The sequence below is a fragment of the Watersipora subatra genome, chromosome 10, assembly GCF_963576615.1.
Source record: "Watersipora subatra chromosome 10, tzWatSuba1.1, whole genome shotgun sequence".
NCBI lineage: Eukaryota > Metazoa > Bryozoa > Gymnolaemata > Cheilostomatida > Watersiporidae > Watersipora > Watersipora subatra.
The window spans coordinates 54820659-54844223 of NC_088717.1; the positions used below are offsets into that span (position 1 = coordinate 54820659).

General features: G+C 36.2%; 2 protein-coding genes across 4 annotated transcripts in view; both read left to right on the forward strand.

The window, feature by feature from the left end:
• Positions 1-442: 442 nt before the first annotated feature.
• LOC137406609 (histidine--tRNA ligase-like) lies at positions 443-19286 on the forward strand. 2 transcript variants are annotated; one of them, XM_068093205.1, is made up of 13 exons: positions 458-567; positions 1462-1651; positions 1983-2078; positions 2997-3192; positions 6180-6325; positions 6609-6716; positions 7560-7658; positions 11536-11629; positions 12027-12154; positions 14883-15045; positions 16832-17022; positions 18580-18726; positions 18920-19286. In XM_068093205.1, the coding sequence occupies exons 2-13, from the start codon at positions 1538-1540 to the stop codon at positions 18989-18991; spliced, it is 1554 nt and encodes a 517-aa protein (XP_067949306.1). In that variant the 5' UTR covers positions 458-567; positions 1462-1537; the 3' UTR covers positions 18992-19286. The 2 variants fall into 2 exon arrangements, with proteins under 2 accessions (XP_067949308.1, XP_067949306.1); XM_068093207.1 differs by lacking the exon at positions 1462-1651 and having other exon boundaries at positions 443-567.
• A 917-nt stretch (positions 19287-20203) lies between these two features.
• The window catches only part of LOC137405604 (AF4/FMR2 family member 4-like), a 64890-nt gene continuing 61528 nt past the window's right edge, over positions 20204-23565 (forward strand). For both annotated transcript variants that reach the window (XM_068091923.1, XM_068091924.1), the window contains exon 1: positions 20204-20287. The gene's annotated coding sequence lies outside the window, so the exon portion shown is untranslated. The remainder of the gene's footprint in view (positions 20288-23565) is intronic.

Below are 23565 nucleotides of genomic sequence, written 5' to 3' on the forward strand. Positions count from 1 at the left end.
TAGCTCCTGGTTGCAAATAATAGGGGATTACCAGATTGACTTTGATAATTTTATTTTTTCACAGTATTTTAATAAAAACATATCAACATACTTTGACAAAAACACTAAAAAAATTCTATTAAAAGGAGTCAATCGATATACGTTCGGACAAGCCTTTGCAGAAAAATCTAAACTAGCCGCCTTCGTGGCTTTTTCCGGAACTACAAATGCGGCAAAATACGACTCACGTTACCTAAAATAATTAAAATTTTTATTTTAATTAACTATAAAGTAAAAATATTAATTTTAATAAGTAAGTGTCATAGTAATAACTAACGCAGAGACAAATTTAATAAACAAAAAACACTTTAGCTTTAGGCATAGGGTTCCCTCGATTGAAAGGGGAAAGTTGCGTTCTGACCTTGAGAACTCTTGACAACTCACAGTGAAGATTTTCTATGCTAGGTCAAGAACGACACGACTTTCTTGCTTTTAGATGGCAACATGGACGACGATTTGAGCAAGCAAATAAAAAATCAAGGGGACATAGTAAGAAAACTCAAATCAGAAAAAGCGACAAAAGCTGAGGTATTATCACATTCATGGAGAAATTTCACTCAGTTTTGTTTTGCCTCTTTTAACTGCTGAAAAGGAATAAACGTTTTCTCATCTGATGTTTTACATAGGCACTTTGTAACAAGTATCTGATCTGTTACTTTATTTGTGATATACTAGTTTACCTATGTCTTTTATTAGGTTCAAATTATAGTACTTGATTCTGAATTGTTCAGTAGTTGTGCTCTTAATAAGATTAACCCTACTGTCAAATACTCAGCCCGTCTACTATCTTGGAGCATATCTATAGGGTCCATGATTAACCAAATTACCCACTTTTGAATGCATTTGGATCAGGCTACATATAAATTTTTGTTGTGTTATTGGCTTGTGCGAAGCAAATAATTTTAAAAATCTAAATTGTATGTGCAACATTCGTTGCTCAGTGTTTGTAAAATTATAAGGTTTATGCTAAAATTTTGTTTTTATGCTGGAGGCTTTCTTTAAAAAAGTAAAATTAATTTGATGATGTATTCATAGACTTCTTTTTATTTATTACTTATATCAACAATGAGAATATTTCAGAGTTAGAAATAAACCAAAGCAATGATGCCTTTAATTTGATTTTCTTTGCACATAAATCTTGGTAATTGGTGGAAATGGTAATACAAAATGACTGCCAAAATTAAAAAACAAAACTTAGCAGTGTAACTAATTACGCAAAAAACCTACAGAATAAAACATTCAATCTTATGTTTCTATAAGAAGACTTTAGTTGAAATTTAGCTGCCTACTAAGTATGTATTTGATTATCAGCATTCTGTCGGTTTGAAGGTCATATTTACTAGTTTATATTTAATTTGTTTATTCGAAATTATTCCAAATTAAAACCACAGCTTTGTTTTGTTGATTTTATCCAAACTTTAGTACTAGTTGAACTGAGGACATAACATTCGGACATTTTCTTCTCATTTCAATTGCTGTCTTCTTGGAACTTTGGACGATGATTGCCATATATAATCCTACCCGCCGTCTCATTTGCTCCTTACGTAACTATCTGCGTCTTCAATCTATTTCTACCGCACAATCACCAAATGCCTTGATGTCATTACCACAGGTAAGTCAGTGTCTTTATAGCGAATGCAGCTATGATGTAGATAGGCTTTTTCTTTTTAGGCTTACAATACGCCTATATTTTGTATGTATTGTTGGCTGATTGATGTACGCTGAATTTAACATCGTTCACTACATGAATCGTAGTGTTTTCCTAGTGTCTGATATCAATAATAATAAATATCAATAATAAATGTATCAATAAAAATGGTATTAAAGCTGATTTGCATTTTTTATTATTTTCACCATTTATCTTTTCTACCGTATCAATTTGTATCAATTCCATAAAGTTTTAGAGTTTAAAAATAATAATTTTTGTGTTTCTTCAAGCACAGATTGATGAGGAGGTAGCTAAACTATTAGCTCTCAAGGCTAAGCTGAATGATGGTGAAGCAGCGAGCTCAAAACATTTTGTTTTGAAGAACCCCAAGGTAGGTAGGAACAGTTTACTTGACTTACCTGCTCTCAATTTATATGTTGTTTGGGTCTTATTTGGCATTTCAGTAATGTTTGATCACTAAGCGCTAGTAAGTTTGTTATCTCAGTAAAGGTTCACCATGTTTGAAATGTGTTTGAATAATGTAATGCCCATATTTCACGCAATATCAACATCTGAAAGGTTTTTATTGGAGCATCTTCCAGTCAAATTGTTACATACTACCTGGAAATATATCAGTTTGAATCGTATGATTAAACAGGATATACCAGAATATTGAAAAGCTGATTATGAAACCATCTCACACACGAATAACATCAATATGCCCTGGAACATCTTATAATTAAAGTAATATATGTATATATATATATATATATATTTATAATTACAATGTTTGACATATTGTAATATATATATTATTACGATAAATGTATATCTTAATAATATATTATAAAAATAGCAGCAGTGCTCAGTAACGTAAATAGAAGGAAAGTTACTATTATCCTAATATCTCCTATAACTATCTTAATAATCACTAATAATTACCTAATAATAACTTAATAATTTAGCCTAATATTACGCGAAGCCACCATTCTACACTTGATAGGTAGGCCAGTTTTTACATAGCATATTCGTGCGATGACAATAATCTGCTTTGTGATTCAATTTTAAATTGTGTAATTACTTATTCCTAGGAAAATTATATACAAGTGCTTATTAAATAGCCAGGGCTTTTTAGGTTTTCAGAGCTTTTTCTTGCAATATGTATTTAACTTGGTTACTGACTATTACGTATTATTTTTCAGTTACATCGAAATGGAACTGATGCATATATTTAGAACTGTGGTCTTAACAAAATGACTTTTTGTTAGAAGGTATTTAAAGCGGTTTAGAGTCTGTCCTTTTTGTTCAGGGGACTAGAGACTATGGACCGGATAAAATGACTATCCGTGAAAAAGTGTTCAAAGTGGTCATAGAGGCATTTAAACGGCATGGAGCAGTTAACATAGACACACCTGTCTTTGAGCTAAAGGAGACGCTAACAGGCAAATATGGTGAAGACAGTAAACTAATCTATGACTTGAAGGACCAGGGTGGAGAAATCTTAGGTCAGTCTCAACTCTTTGATCATTATTTGCTTGGTTAACACTATTACAAGTATCAATTAGGTTATTGTACTGTTCTTTATAGAAACTGCTCTATGCACATAAACTAGTTTCGAAATCATTTCTGTTTGGCATCACGTTTCCATTTGTAGACAGAATCTGTTCAGGTTATGGCAATATTACAAGTTTTGTACTTTCTGATTATGATCACACGATTACATGATCACACGATCACATGATATCGCATGCTTGCTTATCACAATATTCATTTTTTATTAATTTTCATGGATGTCTTCTTTCTTTATACTCGCTATAAATATGTTTCTGCAATCTTCACTGAAGTAGTCTTCAAATAAGAAACAGCAAAGTTTTTACACGAGAAATAATACAGCTGGTTGTCTGCTGAGCTATAAAGATCTGCAGTAATATCTCACTTTTCGCGATTAATAAGGACTTCGTGTCTTCTGTGAGACATGAGATCCTTAAAATAGAAACTTATTTTTATAGTATTTGCTTGAGCTAAAATTTTAACACCCTAACCCTTAATTATAGGTATTACACTATTGTCTGTTGATAGCAACTAGTACTATTGTCTGTCGATAGCAACTGGTACTATTGTCTGTTGATAGCAACTAGTACTATTGTCTGTTGATAGCAACTAGTACTATTGTCTGTTGATAGCAACTAGTACTATTGTCTGTTGATAGCAACTAGTACTATTGTCTGTTGATAGCAACTGGTACTATTGTCTGTCGATAGCAACTGGTACTATTGTCTGTTGATAGCAACTAGTACTATTGTCTGTTGATAGCAACTAGTACTATTGTCTGTTGATAGCAACTAGTACTATTGTCTGTTGATAGCAACTAGTACTATTGTCTGTTGATAGCAACTAGTACTATTCAAGGATTATCACTTTATTACACTCAATGGCTAAACATCCGGCGAGGGTTGAATTGTAGAAGTCTTCTTTTCGGTAAAATTCTTTTCAACCAATATTTAAATTCGATGAAAGATTTTAGCAAAATACGGACTAGTTGCAACAATAAATCCAATCCTTGTTATCTAGGTTGATAATAGAAGCTAATTTTTCAAGTGCAACCTGAGTTTAGGTCTTTTGGTTATTCTAAATTATGACACCTCTATGTTAATTGGTGTAATAGAGCTGTCAAAAGTGCATTAACTGGTTAATTGTATACATTTTAATTTCCTGAAAGGCTGAACAACACAAACCCATATTTTCTCTAAAAAAAGCTTTGAAATTTGTGATACTGTTTTAATAAAAATACAATTTACCACTTTTTTAATTTCTTCTGTGGTATTTACAGGTAATCAGTAATTGGTATTCACAGGTAATCAGTAATTGGTATATACAGGTAAATACCAATTTTTCCCCACTGTCGGGGATAAACTCAATAATTTCCAGGGAAGTTATCTTGATTGACTTTTAGTTTATATTTCAACAGTATTTTAAGCCCAAGAATGCACATAGGTAGTACGGGCGCAGTTTGGATTAACTGGGTTCATTGTGAGATGAAAGTCACATGTTTGTAATTAAGTAATTCATGTGTGTTCATGTAATCATACTTTTTCAATGTGATCTCAATTAACGTTTCTTTGTTTTTTATTTTTTAATGACTATCTTTCAACTGCAACTGAAACCGTGAAGTAATGAGGGACAGTACAGTACGCGCTGTTTATAGATTATTGTTTATTGATTATTCTTTGATTGAGTGCGTTGCTTGTTAATGTGAAACGGGCATCTCACTTCATCCCACATACTTATCTTTTCTGTTTCACTTGTCGGTTTCCTAAACACTTCTCCTGCTTCATTAGATTAGATTTCTTACAAATTTTATGGGCTATGACGATGTTTTTATTTATTTTACTGATTTTTGTCTGTAAAACTGTCACCCAGTCAAATACTTTGTAAAGTAACTATCTTATTGATCTCTGTCTTAACTCAGGCACATTTGAATGCCTTTTGGTACAAAGACACTTCACCACAAAACGCCAAATTATACATTGTGCATTTCTATGTCTGTGATGCCACTCTTATATAACTCTATACAATAGATACTCCTATAACGTAAATAATCCGTTACGAGAACATTTACATTATAGAGATTTTACATTCTACAAACAGTAAAATACGTGTGAATTGTCTAGTCCGTTCCAAGATCGTTCCAAGAACTCACCCCTTTGGCCCTTCAAATAGGAAAAGACTCGACTTGACTATTTAATTTAATGACTGTACAGTAACTGTGTTATTATTGGTTTGTATCGACAACTTTCCTCCTATTTCCTATCACTGGCGGTGGGTCAGATCTATCATCACTAGATCATTTGTTTTTATGAAGTAGTTTTCATTTTTGTGGATGCAAGCCGGTAAAAGATCATCAGAGAGCAGTATTTAATAAGTATAAGTTCAAGCCGTAAGCTTTACAACATACAGTCGCTGACTCGGGTTTGTTACACACATACATGTAATGTATTATTTGTATAATTGGTAGTTTACAGTATTTAGTACAGCAGGCGTTTCTACAATGTAAATGTTCTGAGAATGTTTGCGTTATTAGGTTTTTACGTTATACAAACAGTAAAATGTATGTATATTGCACTATCATGCCAACCTAGCCCCTTTGGCCATTCAAATAAGAAAAGAAAACATAACTATTTAAATTAATGACTGTACAGTAACTGGTATTGTTGGTTTGTACCGACAACTTCTCTCTTTTTTTTATTACTTTCACATAGTTTAGGGTCCATGATTACGGTAAGTTAAGGGGAGATTTACTGTAAAGCAGCGTTTACTGTAATTGATTTTTTTTGAGCTGCTATTTTGATTGCATTATTAAAATTCATATTTATTCCTTTTCCACCATCTCTTGCCTCTTTTAGTAGTTCAAACTAATCATGGATGTGTCTCGTCTCAATAAAAAGAGTTGCTGCTACATCTGTCCTGTCTCATGATTGGTTTATTTTTACAGCTCTGCGGTATGATTTGACGGTGCCGTTTGCGAGGTATCTCGCTATGAATAAGATAACAAATATCAAACGGTATCACATAGCCAAGGTTTATAGGAGGGATCAGCCAGTCATGACTAAAGGACGCTATAGAGAATTTTATCAATGTGTAAGCAATTTTTAACGTTCTGTGTAAATAATGCTTTCAATTACTCAAATTGTATGCGGGTTCTTGCAGATGTGGTTGACTGGTTGTCACAGGTGCTTGCCTTCACAAGATAATTGTGTGCCATATGGTCTGCTATCTACATGTACCTTATTAGCTTGGCCAATGTATGCCTTAATGCGCATGCTTATGGCTTTGTTTATAAAACAAATTATTCATGTCAGCATTGTTGGTTTTCATAAAGCAAAAACTTGATTGCTTTCTACATTTTATAGTTTTCTTTTAGGACATAGACATCGCAGGCCAATACGATGTTATGGTGCCTGACGTGGAATGTATTAGAATTGTCTATGAGATCCTCAGTAAGCTGGAAGTTGGAAAGTTTGTTATAAAGGTGGGTTTATGCTCTGGGTGTTGTGCTCATGTTTACTACAATAAGGGCTAAGTCCGTCCATCAGTATGATCTATGATTAGCGATAGAATAAAAGATGACTTTGTACGGGATTCAAACTCTGACATTCAGCATTCACTTCAGCACCTGCCCTATTCAATCGCCTTTTGGTACATGTATTTAAAACTATTATACAGATAGTTGCTCTCTGTGTTTTATGAGTAGACCTGACAATCTCTCACAGCATACTAGAGTGTCAGAGTATTAGCAGGTATATTTTAAATGTGTGCTTATTTAACGCATTCATTGTTTTATTAGTTATACTAGCTACTATATTTTATTATGAGCTTAAGCAAAGTTTTTAGTAGTCTAATAACTTTTTTAATTTTTGATAAGTCTTACTAGCTTTGAAAATCTTTTTGGTTAGGTTAAATGCAATGTTTATCTAGCCAGATGTTAGATGTCTAGAGCCTCCGCCATGATTGTTCTGCAAGATATAACCGGAAAAAGCAGTTATTCTGAGGAAAAAGCAGTTATTCTGAGGAAAAAGCAGTTATTCTGAGTTGACGAACACTCTGAAGCACCAATTATTCAATCCATTTATTGTTTCACCAATTATTGTTTTATTCACCAATTATTGTTTTAGTAATTGTTTATGTGCTTTATTGAATGAGTACATTTACTGGCGCCTTAGATCATACGCTTAGATGCATATACTGATGATCATACTCCTAGGGTTAAACTCCTAAGGTCATATATCTACAGTCGTTCACCTAGTTTTATTTTTCAGCATAGTACTCCGTAGTTCAATTTATGAACACTTTATGCCATTCTTTATAATTGCAGGTAAACCATAGGCGACTGCTGGATGGTATGTTCAAAGTATGTGGAGTTAGGGCAGACAAGTTTAGGACTATTTGCTCTTCTGTTGACAAGCTTGACAAGGTAAAAACACATTTGGGTTATGTAATTGAGTTGCTACATCACCTTATCTGCATTGGGGATGAAATTTAAAAGTTTTTCAAGCATTAAAATGAAAGTGATATGATCCACTTAATTAATACACATCCAGAAATTTTAATAGCAAATTATTTGCTGGAACACAAAGGACATGCAACTTCCAACTAAGAACAACAGAGGAGATAACAGAATAACGGAGGACATAACAGAATAACAGAGGACAGAATAATGTGTTAATGTTTACCATGAGCTTATCTGTATTTCTATGAAGTGAAAAATATTAAACAACCAAACCTCGACATACAAAGTTAATTCACTCCGGTATTTATTTCGTATGTTTGAATTTTCACACGTTGGAACTGTCACATGTTGGAACTGTCACATGTTGGAACTGTCACATGTTGAAACTGTCACATGTTGGAACTGTCACATTTTGGAACTGTCACATGTTGGAAGTGTCACATTTTGGAACTGTCACATGTTGGAATTGTCACATGTTGAAACTGTCACATGTTGGAATTGTCACATGTTGGATCTTATGTTCTTATAAGAATACTTTGTATTCTGTTGATTCATTCCAGTTCACTAAACCATGATAAAAATCAAATATATATTGTAAAAGATGCATTATATAAAAATTAAAAAGCAAAAACATAAATTTAATGTAAAAACTTAATAAAGTAGTGATCAATAAAAAGAGATTTTCATAGTTAGTTTACTTACAAATACCTTTTACCTACTCTTGTCTTGTTTCAAATTTTTTGATAGGAAACGTAAAGTTTGAGCACATATTTCTCTTGACATCGCGAAGTAATTCCTAGATTATTACAAAATGCCTATGCATTAACTCTGTCTCCTCTGTTTCCTGTTTCTTATAACAGTCTAGATCAGGGGTCGGGAACCTATGGCTTGCGAGCCATATGTGGCTCTTTTGATGGCTGCATATGGCTCTTTCAGTCAAATAAGCAAGCAGTGAAATTGGCCAATCAAAACAAATCTAGTAGACTTTTAATTTTACTTGCGCTCGCAGCCGTGCTCACGAAGGCATTCACTTCACTGCATAGCTAGTTATAGACTTAGTCCTTGAAAGCAGTGAGTGTGCTATCCCTCCCCCCAACCCCCCCCCCCCCCCCCCGTGCTCCCATTGCGTTATATATCTAAATAGTTATTATTCGTAGGCAAAACCGGGACAATAAGCTAGTTACTCTTAGCTCCACCTACTTGCTAAAAGGTCAATGTTATTTTATTGACTGGACGAAGTGTAATCCTGTCACAACTAGGAAAGCGCGATTTGAATCAGAGATTTGCTAATTGTTTTCGCAGACTTGGCATATGAGTTCAGATGTAAGTTTACAATCATTGTCCTACCTTTGTGTGAGCAACATTTTGCATGTCAATTTATTTGTATTATTTATGATATAATAATAATAGATTAATTTTGGGCAAAAAAATAATATTGAAAATCTTTCTACAGGTATATCATAACAAAAATAAATTATGAAGAACGTGGCCGTTAGACTCCTTTGCGCGTGTGCAAAAGGGTTCGCATTACGGCTTGTTGTGAGGTCAAGACTTAAACCTGCCACGTTTTCTGGCGTTGTCAGCTAATTAATAACTTTGAAGCCCTTTTGAGAAGATGGCTAAAAGAAAAACAGGCGAGCAGTATCGTACTTTTCAGCAAGAATGGACAGAGCAATTTGCCTTTGTGGAGAGAGCAGGCTCTGCAGTATGTCTAGTACGCAACGATAAAATTGCATCTATGAAACGTTCTAATATAAAGCGGCACTTTGACACGCATCATACTACATTTGCATCGAAATATCCTGAGGGGAGCAGCAGGAAAAAAGCATGTCAAGACCTATTATCAAGAGTGCAAGCTAGTCAGCAGCAACTCCGTGCTTGGACCCAACAAGGTGACTGTAACTCGGCTAGCTTTGCTGGCGCTTTAGCAATTGTGCGAAACGGAAAGCCTTTCACAGATGGGGAGTATGCCAAAGCATTCATGCTTGATGTCGCAAATGAACTTTTTGACGACTTTTCAGAAAAAGAAAAAATAATTAAACGAATAAAAGACATGCCTCTGTCAGCAAGAACTGTTCACGGTCGTACCATCATGCTGTCAAATCAAATTGAAGCAACACAAGTGAAAGACATAAATGCTAGACAATTTTTTTCTCTTGCTGTGGATGAGTCAACAGATGTAAGCAATTTATCCCAGTTCAGCGTGATTGCAAGGTATGTTGTCGGTGACACGCTGCTTGAGGAAAGTCTTGCTGTTTTACCTATGAAAGGGACAACAAGAGGGGAGGATTTATTCAAGTCCTTCATTGAGTTCTCTAAAAAAAAAAATTTACCGATGAATAAACTTGTTTCTGTGTGCACTGACGGTGCTCCGTGCATGGTGGGCAAAAATAGAGGATTTGTGGCGCTTCTTCGTGAACATGAAAAGAGACGCATTTTAAGTTTTCACTGCATCCTACACCAGGAGGCGCTTTGTGCTCAGATGCGTGGCGGGCCGCTTGGTGAGGTGATGTCGCTGGTCATTCAGGTGGTCAACTTTATTGTTGCTCGAGCTTTAAATGATCGCCAGTTTAAAACACTGCTGGATGAAGTTGGGAATAATTATCCTGGTTTGCTTCTGCACAGCAACGTGCGTTAGTTGTCAAGAGGAAAGGTTCTCAGTCGTTTTGCGGCTTGTCTGAGCGAAATCCAGGCTTTTCTTGCAATGAAAAATGTTGAGCATCCTGAGTTAGCGGACACTGAGTGGCTCCTGAAGTTTTACTATCTCGTGGACATGACTGAACATCTAAACCAGCTCAATGTGAAAATGCAAGGCGTTGGAAATCCAATCTTATCCCTCCAACAAGCAGTGTTTGCATTTGAAAACAAGCTGGAAGTTTTCATCAGAGACATCGACACAGGTCGTCTACTACACTTTGAAAAATTAGGAGAATTTAGAGATGTGTGCACAGCAAGTGATCCTGCTCAATATCTTGATCTTCAGCAGCTAGCAGGTTTCACATCTAATCTTCTGCAGTCATTCAAAGGGCGCTTTAGAGAATTTCGTGAGTGCAGTCGTCTTTTTAAGTTCATCACCCATCCACACGAGTGTGCAGTGGACAGCACTGACCTGAGTTACATTCCTGGGGTCTCCGTCAGAGATTTCGAGCTACAAGCGGCTGACCTGAGGGCCTCGGACGTGTGGGTAAATAAGTTCAAGTCACTGAATGAAGATTTGGAAAGACTTGCACGACATCAAGCAGAGTTGGCGAGCCAGCACAAGTGGGCAGAAATGAAAAAACTTCAACCCGCAGACCAGCTGATTGTCAAAACTTGGAACACACTTCCAGTCACATACCACACACTGCATAGTGTTAGTATTGCTGTACTGACAATGTTTGGCTCTACGTATGCATGTGAGCAGTCTTTCTCACATCTGAGGAACATTAAGACCAACCTACGATCGCCTTTGAGGGATGGAAGTCTCAATGCTTGCATGAAGCTTAACCTCACTACATATAAACCAGACTACAAAGCCATCAGCAAATCCATGCAGCACCAGAAATCGCATTAATGTTGAGAAAGACTCATTAGCAACAGTATAGTAATATTATTAAACAGAATCCAGTGACATATTGTGCTTGAAGTGTTGAAATTAATTAAAACGCACAACTTATTTGTGTTTTTAGTTGTAAACATATTGTATGGCTCTCACAATATTATATTTCAAAATATACGGTTTTTGTGACTCTCTCAGTCCAAAAGGTTCCTGACCCCTGGTCTAGATATTTGACTGTGTTGAATTTGTTGTTGCATCCTCTACCCAGACCCTGACTAGTTTTACTAGTGTTTCTGATTGCAGGCTACTTGGGAGGAGGTAAGGAAAGAGATGGTGGAGGAGAAAGGGTTGGATGAAAAGACAGCAGACCGAATTGGAGAGTATGTGAAAATGAGTGGTGAGTAGACTAGCATTGGATTTGCCTCTCACAATGTGAGCACAACTCCAATACACTTCTCTCAAAAGTTGAATAGTGTACACATATGGTTTAGCCATTATGCAGTATTCTGTAACTGTAAGAAATCAGTATAGGCATTTTCTAACTAAATTTAAGGAAGTATACCAACTGACTAGCTTCCTTTAAATTGTGAATTTGTTAGCGAATTCCTCTAGTGAGATAGCCATGTAGTGCGAATATTATAGCATACGAGCAAGCAAGCGCGTATTATAGATAGTGTGCTATCCTAGAACCTTTTTTTATGTAGTGTTCTGTAAACACATTGTGGTGCTATGTAATACATTTGCGAGTCTGTAAATAATAAGCTCATTATTTTTTGAAAAATCTTGGCTAATAGGTGGACTTCAGCTCGTAGACACTTTAAAGGCAGATTTACAGATGATTGGAAACAAGGATTGTATGAAAGCTCTGGCGGAGATGGAGACGTTGCTAAAATACTGCCAACTGTACAAGGTTCAAGATTGGGTGAGTCCTGCATTATCTTCAGGCTTGTCCATTAGACAGACTAGCTTCAGGTAAAGTATGTTTTAGTGAAGTAAGTATTTATACTGATCATGATGCATTTGATTTTCTTCTCTCACATTATTCATCCAAGGCAGCACCGCGATAGGGATCAGTTTTTAAATGTGTGAATATAATTTTTTGTTTGCCTTAGTTTTTTATTACGGTTTGTTTTAATACTATAATGTTATAATATATGTTTTTGTTTGTGATTAATTACCCGCCTTATTTACTATGTGTAGGCGTTTTGCCTGTGAAACTAATTAGGAGATAGGAATCCCTGCTCAAACATGCTATGGTTGCACTTATGGAGAAAGTAAGCTGGCTCGTGCTGACTGAACATTATGGTGTCAAACATGGGGAGCACCAATATGTACAACAATCATACTTGTAAATATTTCTATTTGTTTCAGCATCTCAAAGCTTCAATACGAAATGGTTCATTCCATCATCCATCAAACTGCAATGTGCACTGTAACAATAAAGCTACCAAACATTTTCTCATTTAACCTCTCGCTAATCTTCGGAACGGTCAACCTTTCAAACATTTTTATTACTGCCGTCGCATCATCCTGCGATCTTAGATTTTGTCAACTTTTATTCCATACGACACCACAGCAGTTACCTCAGCATCGACTAAAATTTGCAAATGAAGTAGTTTATGGTTTTGTCTCAGATGTTTTAGTAGCCAATCTTATTGATTCTATTTTATTCTACTGTTTGTTTTCACAGCAGGTTGGCCAGAAATAATATAAACCAACTTTTTATAATGTCAACTATTGATCTTGCTCGATTTAGGAGGAACTAGAGCTTACAGTTTATTGGACAATTTATCAATAGAGAATGTAATATTTGCAGTACCTTTTCCGAGCGGTTGATTCAATCTACTGTATATATATAAATGTGAGTGTTCGTCGTTCGTATGTTATAGCGTCATTCAGTTATAGCGATAAAGTTTTAGGAATTAAAAACCGCTTCGTATCAGGTTTGAACTCGGAAACCCCAGTTTTGCAGGCACGCTATCCACTATACTACATGGAATACTTGTTCGCCTACTTATTACACTTGCCAGTTTTCAATGGTGATTGGTTAAAATTAGAGATGCCCCGATTCTAACTTCACCAGCCGATTCAGATACCGATCCGATATACCGATTCTTATAGAAAAATAATCCGATTCAGATACCGATTCAGATCTTTTGTGTTGCATAGATAATCATTAATTTTATTATGCAAATATAAACTTAATGCAAAGAAAATATAAATATTGATGCATTTATTTGTTTGTATTTATGGAAAAAGATATACATGTATATTAAATTCACATACTGACATACCGTGCATCTAGTAACAAAACAGTCCATGTTTCTTGTAATCTGCTATTAATAATGGTAATTACTGTTAGCGGTACATCTTTCTCTGTGATAACGAAGTCTGTCTTCTACTGCTGAACGAACTGATGCACCGGTACAAGTTTAGAGCAAATAAACGTTTATCTAAATTACCATTTGTGATTCAATTATCTCAGTGAGACGTCCTTATCTTCCATCACTAGCGATGTAGCCAGTCGTACTGAAGAAGGATTAACTTGCAACAGATGATGGAGGACAGGCTAAATACCGATAAGCCACTCAGGTTATTTTATGCGATGCAAACGATACATCATATCATCAGGATCAAGAGAGATACGTAAATAACTTTATGCATTGACTGCTCAAATTACTTTCGTAATGCTAGTACATAGAAATGTTACACCGCACGCACGCATTCTTGTTTCCATCATGGGTCTCTTGTTCGTGATTGGCTGCAATAAATCATATCGCTGTAATTGGGAAATACTGCACTTGTTGATTACGTCCTGTCTAAAGCCAAAAGATTCCTCGGCTGTATTGACGTTTATCAGGCTATAGACATGAAATAGATTCTGTGACAGGCTTGGAATTCATTAGGTGAAAGTAAGGAACTTGCAGCTGATGATTTTTGATTAGTGCAGCAGGCTAAAATACGGCTTTCCGCTAAATAGTTGATCTGCAAAAAGTATCTGAAGTTTCCGATTTTTAAGAAAATATCGGCCGATACCGATTCAGATACTTAACACCCATATCGGCACCGATACCGATTCCGATATTGAAATCGGGGCAACTCTAGTTAAAATACCCACGCTTCAGCTAGCACGCTAGCTAGAAGAAAAATTTTACTATAAGAAAAATATATGCTCAGACTTACCCAATGTGCTTTAAATGTATATATGTATATAACATAAACTTGATTAAACTTAAAGCATACATAGACATGAACAAACACTTTCATTTAAAAGTTGTATATGTTGATTAAAAATAAATTTTCTGGGCAAAAACTTTTTTCTTACCCGTGCAACGCCCAGCATTCAACCTGTGCAACACATTCAGCAAGTTGTGATATAAGTTTTAACAAATGGAGCCGCTTGACTATGTAACAATAATGAGCTATAATGATGTTAATTTTTGAGTTCGTTTAAGACCTGTTTGGTCCCTCGTTGCAAACTGGCCCTGCTACTAATACTAGCACACTTCATGCTAGGGCACCCACGGCTCGTCTCATTTTGCTGTGCTATGAGGCAGACTGCATCTCTGAGATAACTTTTGCTACTTTAGAAACAACTAATGAATGTGAAATATCCAGTTGCTAACTAATGTAGTTACTGTGATCTTTAGGTGTCATTTGACTTGAGCTTAGCCCGAGGCCTTGACTACTACACTGGCGTTATATACGAGGCGGTGCTCAAGGGTGCTGAAGGGAAGGACGAAGAGAATAACGTGGGAAGTGTTGCCGGTGGAGGCAGATATGACGAGTTGGTTGGAATGTTTGACACCAAAGGTTTGTAGGATAGTTCCAATTATTAATACAGTTGAACATCAGTTGTTGCGGTTAATCGGGACTGGTGAAAAAGGGACTGGGAAAAGGTGAAAAGTGAAAATCTGCCAAGTAGCAACTAATAAACTCCTATCTAATGGAGTCACGTTCTCATGATTCATAAGCTTTGTCCTCATTTTTGTTGTTCAACAAACGATTTTGAGTTGATGCCGTTTAGAAGGCATAATGAAAGGTGTCATAAATATTTTACACTGCATAAAACGCAACATAAAACAGCGAACTGCGACAGCTCTCACAATGACGGTTAAAAAGGGATCTCTGTAGGTAAGAATATGGGGGAGATTGATCTATTTTATGCATTTTAGTTTATTTATTTTCTTTAATTAATTTTTTTTTCAGTTAAGTACTGGAGCTACGGAAGCTGAACCGTGAAGAAGCGAGATATTGCTGAATAGTAAAACCTTTTTAATCAGTTATCTTTTCTCTTAGACTGTTACGACAGGCAGACTTTGAATATGTTATTAAACTTTGCCAACCGTGGTATGTTTTATTAATGGGTGGGCTAATTATTAGCTGTGATAAAGAACGAAAAAGCTTTTTTTCTGAACACGCAGTTGCGGGGCTTCACAAATTTTTCTATATGGTTTTTGTGTAGCTCTTGCACTCGATAAAAATACCGTTCACTATTATTTACATCTTCCTTCCACATAGTTTATGAAATTCAAGTTTTGTAGATTCTGAATGGCCATTTTGAAGTTTAAAAAAGTATAATTTATTTACCTGTCACCTTTGTTTGAATTTATCCCAAAAGTTTTGTGAAAGCAAAGCTGTGGTGGCTCTGAACAACAACTGTATTGAAGATTTAAAGTCTGACTCAGAATCCGACCATGAATTTTAAAATGGGCTTTGCAACATATATGGTAAGGCTACTGCTGACACTGTTTTTACTCATTTGGAGAAAATTCTCAGTTTTTAATTGAGAACAAATCGCAAAGATGTCGTTAGGGGGATGAAGGTTCAAGGAGAGACTATTAAAGGTGACTGCAGTATTTATCGCTGCAATTGCAAGGTGTCAAGTAGTGCTAGACGTGAGGAGCCATAATTTATATCACAGCTCACCAATTTTAGGCTGTCAATATTTAAGCTCATTACAGAATTCAAGGCGGCTATCATATGTTTTTCGTCAAAATTAGTACACGTAGGAAGAATGTTTTGGTTATCATAGTTGAAAAACTCAAATATTACAGATCATTTGATGAATGGTAATTTTTTTGTGTTTCAAGTTTTTCGCTCTTACTGATGACTATTTTGAACCAACCATTGCTTCTAGACCATTAACATCGAGTTTATCTGCTATATAGGTACTCGGCTTGGTTCGACTGTAGTAATATTGTTATGCCTTCTAAGATTAGATTGCTTTTGCATCCACTGTTATAGTGAGTTTGGGAGATATTATTTCCATTTCCTTCTGTGGCTGCAAAAAACTGAATAGTCCATTTTGTAACCTGAAGACAAAAGAAAATATCTCAAGTAACATAAGAATTATGTTGCCGTGGAGATTTTAATTGTAAGCAAGCTATTCCAATTCTTATTTGCTTGCGAAACTGTAGCATATTTATGGCTAAACAACTTTGATGGAAAGTCGATCCTTGCAAAGGTTTGAGTGTTTGTAATAGCGTTAATAAGTTACGGAGCCCACATGTGTCGAAAAGGTCTGACTTATACCCGACAAGCAACTGCAAGTAAATGTCTATGACTTGACATTTGATATTGTATTGTTTGTCCACAGGTAAGAATGTGCCATGCGTTGGCGTGAGCATAGGCATAGAGAGACTTTTCACTATTCTCGAGCAGCAACATGAGGCAGCCGATAAGAAAATAAGGACAACTGACACGCAGGTCTACATAGTCTCTGCTCACAAGGACCTTGTCGAGGAAAGAATGAAATTGGCCACTGAACTCTGGGAAGCTGGCATAAGTGTATGTTTGTGTCGCGTGTCACTCTACTCGCTTCTAGTGATAAGAGCATCTGTGATACCAGTATCCGCGATATCACTATCCACAATACCAGTATCTGCGATACCAGTATCCGGGATACCAGTATCCGCGATACCAGTATCCGCGATGCCAGTATCCGCGATGCCAGTATCCCTGATATCAGTATTTGGGATGCCAGTATCCTCGATATCAGTATCCGCGATATCAGTATCCGCGATACCAGTATCCGCGATACCAGTATCCGCGATATCAGTATCCGCGATACCAGTATCCGGGATACCAGTAGCCGCGATACCAGTAGCCGCGATACCAGTATCCGCGATATCAGTGTTCGCGATATCAGTGTTCGCGATATCAGTGTTCGCGATATCAGTATCCGCGATACCAGTATCCGCGATACCAGTATCCGCGATACCAGTATTCGCGATACCAACAGTATCCACGATACCAGCATCCACGATACCAGTATCCGCGATACCAGTATCCGCGATACCAACAGTATCCACGATACCAGCATCCACGATACCAGCATCCGCGATACCAGTATCCGCGATACCAGTATCCGCGATACCAGTATCCGCGATATCAGTATCCGCGATATCAGTATCCGCGATACCAGTATCTGTCATACCAAAATCCACAATACCAGTATCAGTGATATCGATATCCGCGATATCAATATCTGCAAAACCAAAATCAGCGATACTGGTCTCCGTGATACCAGTATCCGCAATATCAGTATCAGCGATACCAGTATCTGCGATATCATTATCAGCGATACCAGTATCAGCGATACCAGTATTAGCGATACCAGTATCAGTGATACCAGTGCCATCTGTGATACCAATGCCATCTGTGAAACCAGTATCAGTGATACCAGTGCTATCTGTGATACCAGTATCAGTGATATCAGTGCTATCTGTGATACCAGTATCAGTGATATCAGTATCAGTGATACGAGTGCCATCTGTGATACCAGTATCAGTGATATCAGTATCAGTAATACGAGTGCCATCTGTGATACAAGTATCAGTGATATCAGCAATACCGTTGTATCGCTGGTAGTTTATCCAGTGTATCGCTGATTTGCATTAGTCAGTAATATTTGTATAAGACATGTACACTAGTCAATAGTCGGAGTATTTACTCTGTACACTAGTCAGTAGGAGGAGTATATACTCTGTACACTAGTTAGTAGTAGGAGTATTTACTCTGTACACTAGTCAGTAGGAGGAGTATATACTCTGTACACTAGTTAGTAGTAGGAGTATAAACTCTGTACACTAGTCAATAGTAGAAGTATATACTCTGTACACTAGTCAGTAGTAGGAGTATATACTCTGAACACTAGTCAGTAGTAGGAGTATAAGTTCTGCATACTAGTCATTAGTAGGAGTATATACTCTATACACTAGTCAATAGTAGGAGTATATACTCTGTAAACTAGTCAGTAGTAGGAGTAAAATCTCTGTACACTAGTCAGTGATAGTAGTGTATCCTTTGTACTGTAGTCAATTAATGTTGATGACTTTTTGGCAGACGGAGCATTCATATAAGACAAACCCCAAAATCCTCAGGCAATATCAGACGTGTGAAGATGAGGGAATTCCATTAGCCGTTGTTATTGGGTCTAGTGAGCTTGAGAGAGGCGTGGTTAAACTCCGAGATGTAGCTGACCGATCTGATGTTAGTGGGCTAATATTTATCTATCCAGTTGTTTTTTGTCATACCACCTGATACACTCAAAACACTCCTGTGTCCTCTCTTTGCTATCTCATGTTTATCTTTCTATGCTTTCTAATATGCGGTTGGAACTTTTGTATACAAAATGAACATCATTTTATTATTGCTTTGCCATTTTATTTATCTATTTGAACAGATTGAAGTGCCACGAGAAAATATGATAGAGGAGATAAGACAGCGATTGTCTCTTATGAAGCAAACTTCTTGACAAACACTCATCTATTTAGATTAATAAATGCATGTAACATGGTTGAGAACTTACATGGCATATGTACAGTACTTACATGTACAGTTATAATCTAGAAAGATTATGCGTGCATTTCAATATTGTCTGTATCAGCTGTATTTGTAAGCTTTTTCTAGACAGTGTTCTTATGTCTGTCGGTAGAGTTGTTTTTCATGCTTGTGTAGCTCTCAGTTATTGTATTTCTGAAAAATCTGCTGTTGTCATTTTTATGATTTGCTTTATGGCACTGCATTAAAGTTATGCCAATGCTCCGTCAGTGGCATGTTAAGCTTTTATTTCGCATGGTTAAGATGGTGTCATCTTATGGGGGTGAATTTTGAGAGTGTCCTGTCCACCTGTCTTTTATGAACTCCGGAATCTTTTGTGTTCATACAAATGTTTCTTCTCGTAGTAACTCTGTTTCATAGATTAATTGTGTTTGGGCAAAGTTTACTAAAATGGTTTACTCTTCAACAAATACACTTGATTTAAGTAGGAGAATTGGGTTATAAACAAATTATTAGCCAACATACAACGGTCTCGCGCAATGAAATTTTCTTCGGTTTTCATACATATAAGCACTTTGATGCTGACTTCGGAAAAGAGGTTTTATAACAACGATTTGCAATTTGGTTATTGAATAATAGTTACTAGTAGTTGCTACAAAAATCAATATTACTCAGCATGCCTCCCAAGGTTTTATTCTAGTGTATCTTCTAACAATTCGGTCACCACGTATAGTTATCTCAGAAGGACTTCACAAAAGTTTGAAAATTTTCTGTCATGAATGTTTTCCTTATTTGGCGATAACCAGGATAATGTTAGACAGTACAAAAACGTGCGTATCAAACAACCTACCTATATTGTTTTCGTATTTGTCTTCTCTTGTTTTGAGGTTCGTGTAACACGTGTTGACATTGTTTATTTATAACTGGAGTTACACTATCATAATTAAAGCTCTGAGAACGAAAGCGAAACTACCTTAAACGGTCTGTGCGTAGTTTAATGCGCTCAGAATTTAATGAGCAAATGACTTTCTATGTATGTTTATTTTTCGAAACAACTGATAAACTTTATAACAATTAAATTGTTAACGCAACTCATACGTTTAAAATTTTAAACAATGAATGCCAAACGACAGCTAAAAGTTGAAATTTGCAAGCGAACTAATTTCTGTGATTCTCCGACAATCATGGCGCAGATCCGGTGTTGAATTCATGTCCACAGTAGAAGCATATTCGGACAAGTTTTATAAACTTTCCACTCACCATCACACAGGTTGACCAAGTTTGTTGTAGCATATATTGTTTTCTCTTTATGCAGTTAGTATAAGTACTTATTTTTAACTAGGCCGACATCTTTAAAAATAACCCTTTCTAAGCCATGGCCGAATAGTTTACATGTACGTATATGCAGTTAACAGCATCACTAACTAATAAAACCAGTATCGATTCTAATACGTTGCTAATGATAGGATTTTAGTGGTGAAAACTACGTTTTGTTAAATTGACATCCTCTGTACAACTCTTAAACTACACAAGCACTTAATATTTTAGTTCAGCCACTTTTGCAATCGTAAGATTAGCAGATCTATCGTCGCTAATGCTTAAGGTTTAGCTGAAAAGTGTTGGTTACATATCCAAAAAATACTACTTGATTATTTTATTTCAATGCTAAATTTATATCTGATTATTTTTAGCATCGTTCAACTGTGGATAAATAAAGTAATGACTTCACAATCAGAACATGTTTTGAAAACAGGACTATTCGAACATTAACGGTTATGTTGGGCTATTTAGGGTCATGTAGAGCACCAGTTTTGTTGTAACTGACTAAAAATATACATGTGTTTTTGGCTATGGCTAAAAACACTCTCAAGCAGTCATTTGATGACGTATATGAAGAATTGTGTGTTGTCCGTCCAATAAATTGATAGTGCTCAAACCTTACCATAAGAACAGTCGTGCAAAAAATGATAGCCGATTTTTCATACTGTCTTATTAAACAATGCTAAATTTTTGTCAAATAAAGCTGATAAAGCTTCACTCGCATCTGCTTCTTTAATAGTTTCTAATAATATCAAAAAGTTGGTAGACTTCCAAAGTGTAATATTTTCTAGCGATGTCTGGTTAGAGTTTGTAGTTTGAGGTCGAATCTCATGCTAGTTCCATGAAACGTTATCAGTGCCTGTGTGAATGTAACAATGCTGGTGAAAAATCTTTACTTCGTAAGTATGCTATGATGAGTTTATGCATTTAGGAGCCTAGAGTAGTACTCGATGAGTAATAACACACAATTATTTATATACGTCATCAAATGACTGGTTAAGAGCACAGTCTTTTTTTAGCCATGGCAAAATATGTGTGTATATTTTAGCCAGTTACAAGTAAACTGATGGTTTAAGTGACTTGAAATCTTAGGACGCTACATAAGTCTCTGTTTTAAAGTAATAACAGCTAGTGAACATAACTGATATCTAGTAACCCTAAACAAACTTACTGTATTGCATCGATTATATCTCATTAACCACAAATTCAGGTTCTGGCACTGACCATATACTAATAACCTAAGTTCAACACTGTATTCTAGCAGATTTGTGTAAGAATTTAATTGAAAATTGATAAAATTTTGTTGGAGCATTAAGATACAGTCAAACATGGATAACTCGCCCACGGATAGCTCGAACACATGGTTAATTCGAACGGTTTCTTTGGTCCGTTCCCACATAATGATAAATTGCTATAGATAACTCGAACTCAACACTGTTAACTCGAATTGTTTTTTGCCCAACGGCTACCGAAACGGTTGTTATCGCTTTAGAAAATCACTTTATTCCAAGCCATATAGGTAAACCTCAACTTTTCGTAATTCATAAGCGTCGTTATTACCACCATCGGCAAAATATTTTTGTCAACGACTTTTCTAAAGGTTTGGTGAAATTTGATTTATACCAAACATTCGCTTAGCGATCGCCCTTCGGAAGCAAGGTAAAGTGAAGTAATCTTTGTATAAACTTCAAGAAAAATCGGCAAAATTGATTGTGGGTAAAACGCTCAAAAGAAAAAGATGTCTTTTCTTTTGAGCATTTCAACAACGATCAAGTTTTGCCAATGTCAATCTTAAAACGTCCTGGCAATAACATCACCTCAAACAACGAACCAATCTCAAGTGATAGAAAAATCTCTATACTTTTTGATAAAAACGTTTTAAACTTTACATTAGAAGCATTTAATTTGAAACAAGCCATTTGTGCTTTTGATTAATATTATAGTTTGTATATGTACATGTATCTACTAATAAATAAGTAAATACATGGACTTGTGACAGTGCTCTGATAAATTGAACGCTCTGATAATTCGAACACTTTCGCTCGGTCCCGTGAAGTTCGAGTTATCCATGTTTGACTGTATTTATTTTAAATAATTTCAAAGCTTTCGGCTTTCATTCTGGGCATGTTCCATCCGCCACATCAGCAAGCAAGCAAACCATTTGTTCAAATAACTAGTCTATAAATCTCTTTTTATGCACTTGGAGAACGATTTGGTGGCATAAATCAGCACAATTCAATGGCAATTCACACACAAACCTTGAAATGTTTACCGTACTTTTCGGACTATAAACCGCACCCCTATATAAGCCGCATCTGCTTTATTTTCGAAAAAATGATAATAAAACAATACATAAGCCGCACCTTTGTGTAGGTCGCAGAACTCAGGACTGGGCTTTTTAACGCTGCAGCAACTTTGCGGCTTAAAACGGAACAGTGCCGAACGGCACAGTTTTGTATTATCCGACGCTTTTTAACTTAGTGCCTAACGGAACAGTGCCGTGAGGCATTGTTTCGTATTTTCTTTCACCACTAGAAGCTCACTAATTGGAGATTCCCGTTAATGCGCCCTAGCGGTGAAAGAAAAAGCCACAGATTAGCCACACCCTTATTTAAGCCGCATGGCACAAATCATCAGAAAAAAGTAGCGGCTAATAGTCCGAAAAGTACAGTATAATGAAATTTTTTTCTAACCAATATATAATTTTTCTCAGCAAACCTCAGCAATGATCACCCAGCAAAAATCCAGTTCGCCTGTATGATCACCCAGCAAAAATCCAGTTCGCCCGTTTCATCTGCAACAATCTCTATGTGCAATTAATTTTGTAACTATTGAGTTAGCTGAACCATCATTGCCTTACCGTTGACTAGCAGTAAGCGCAACCATTCCTTTCATTTTCAATCAGATAGCCCACAAGTAGGTGTCTTAAAGAGGCTGGTTCTCAGCAACCAGGTGGAGTTTAAAAACCAAATATATTTAATGACCTGGCGGAAGGTACAGAGCATATGCACGTGACGTGTGGACACACACGCGCACACACATATAGATAATAAACTGATTCAGCAAAATGGTATTGTGGTACACCGTAGTTTTTAGGTTTCTATCATCTTGGATTAAGTTGTGCCTTTCTAGCAACATTGCTGTAACAAGAATTTTTTTAGAATAGAGCTAAAATTGCTTTTGGCACCAGCATAAACCATTATTTTAAGTCTGCCTGTTTTTGACACA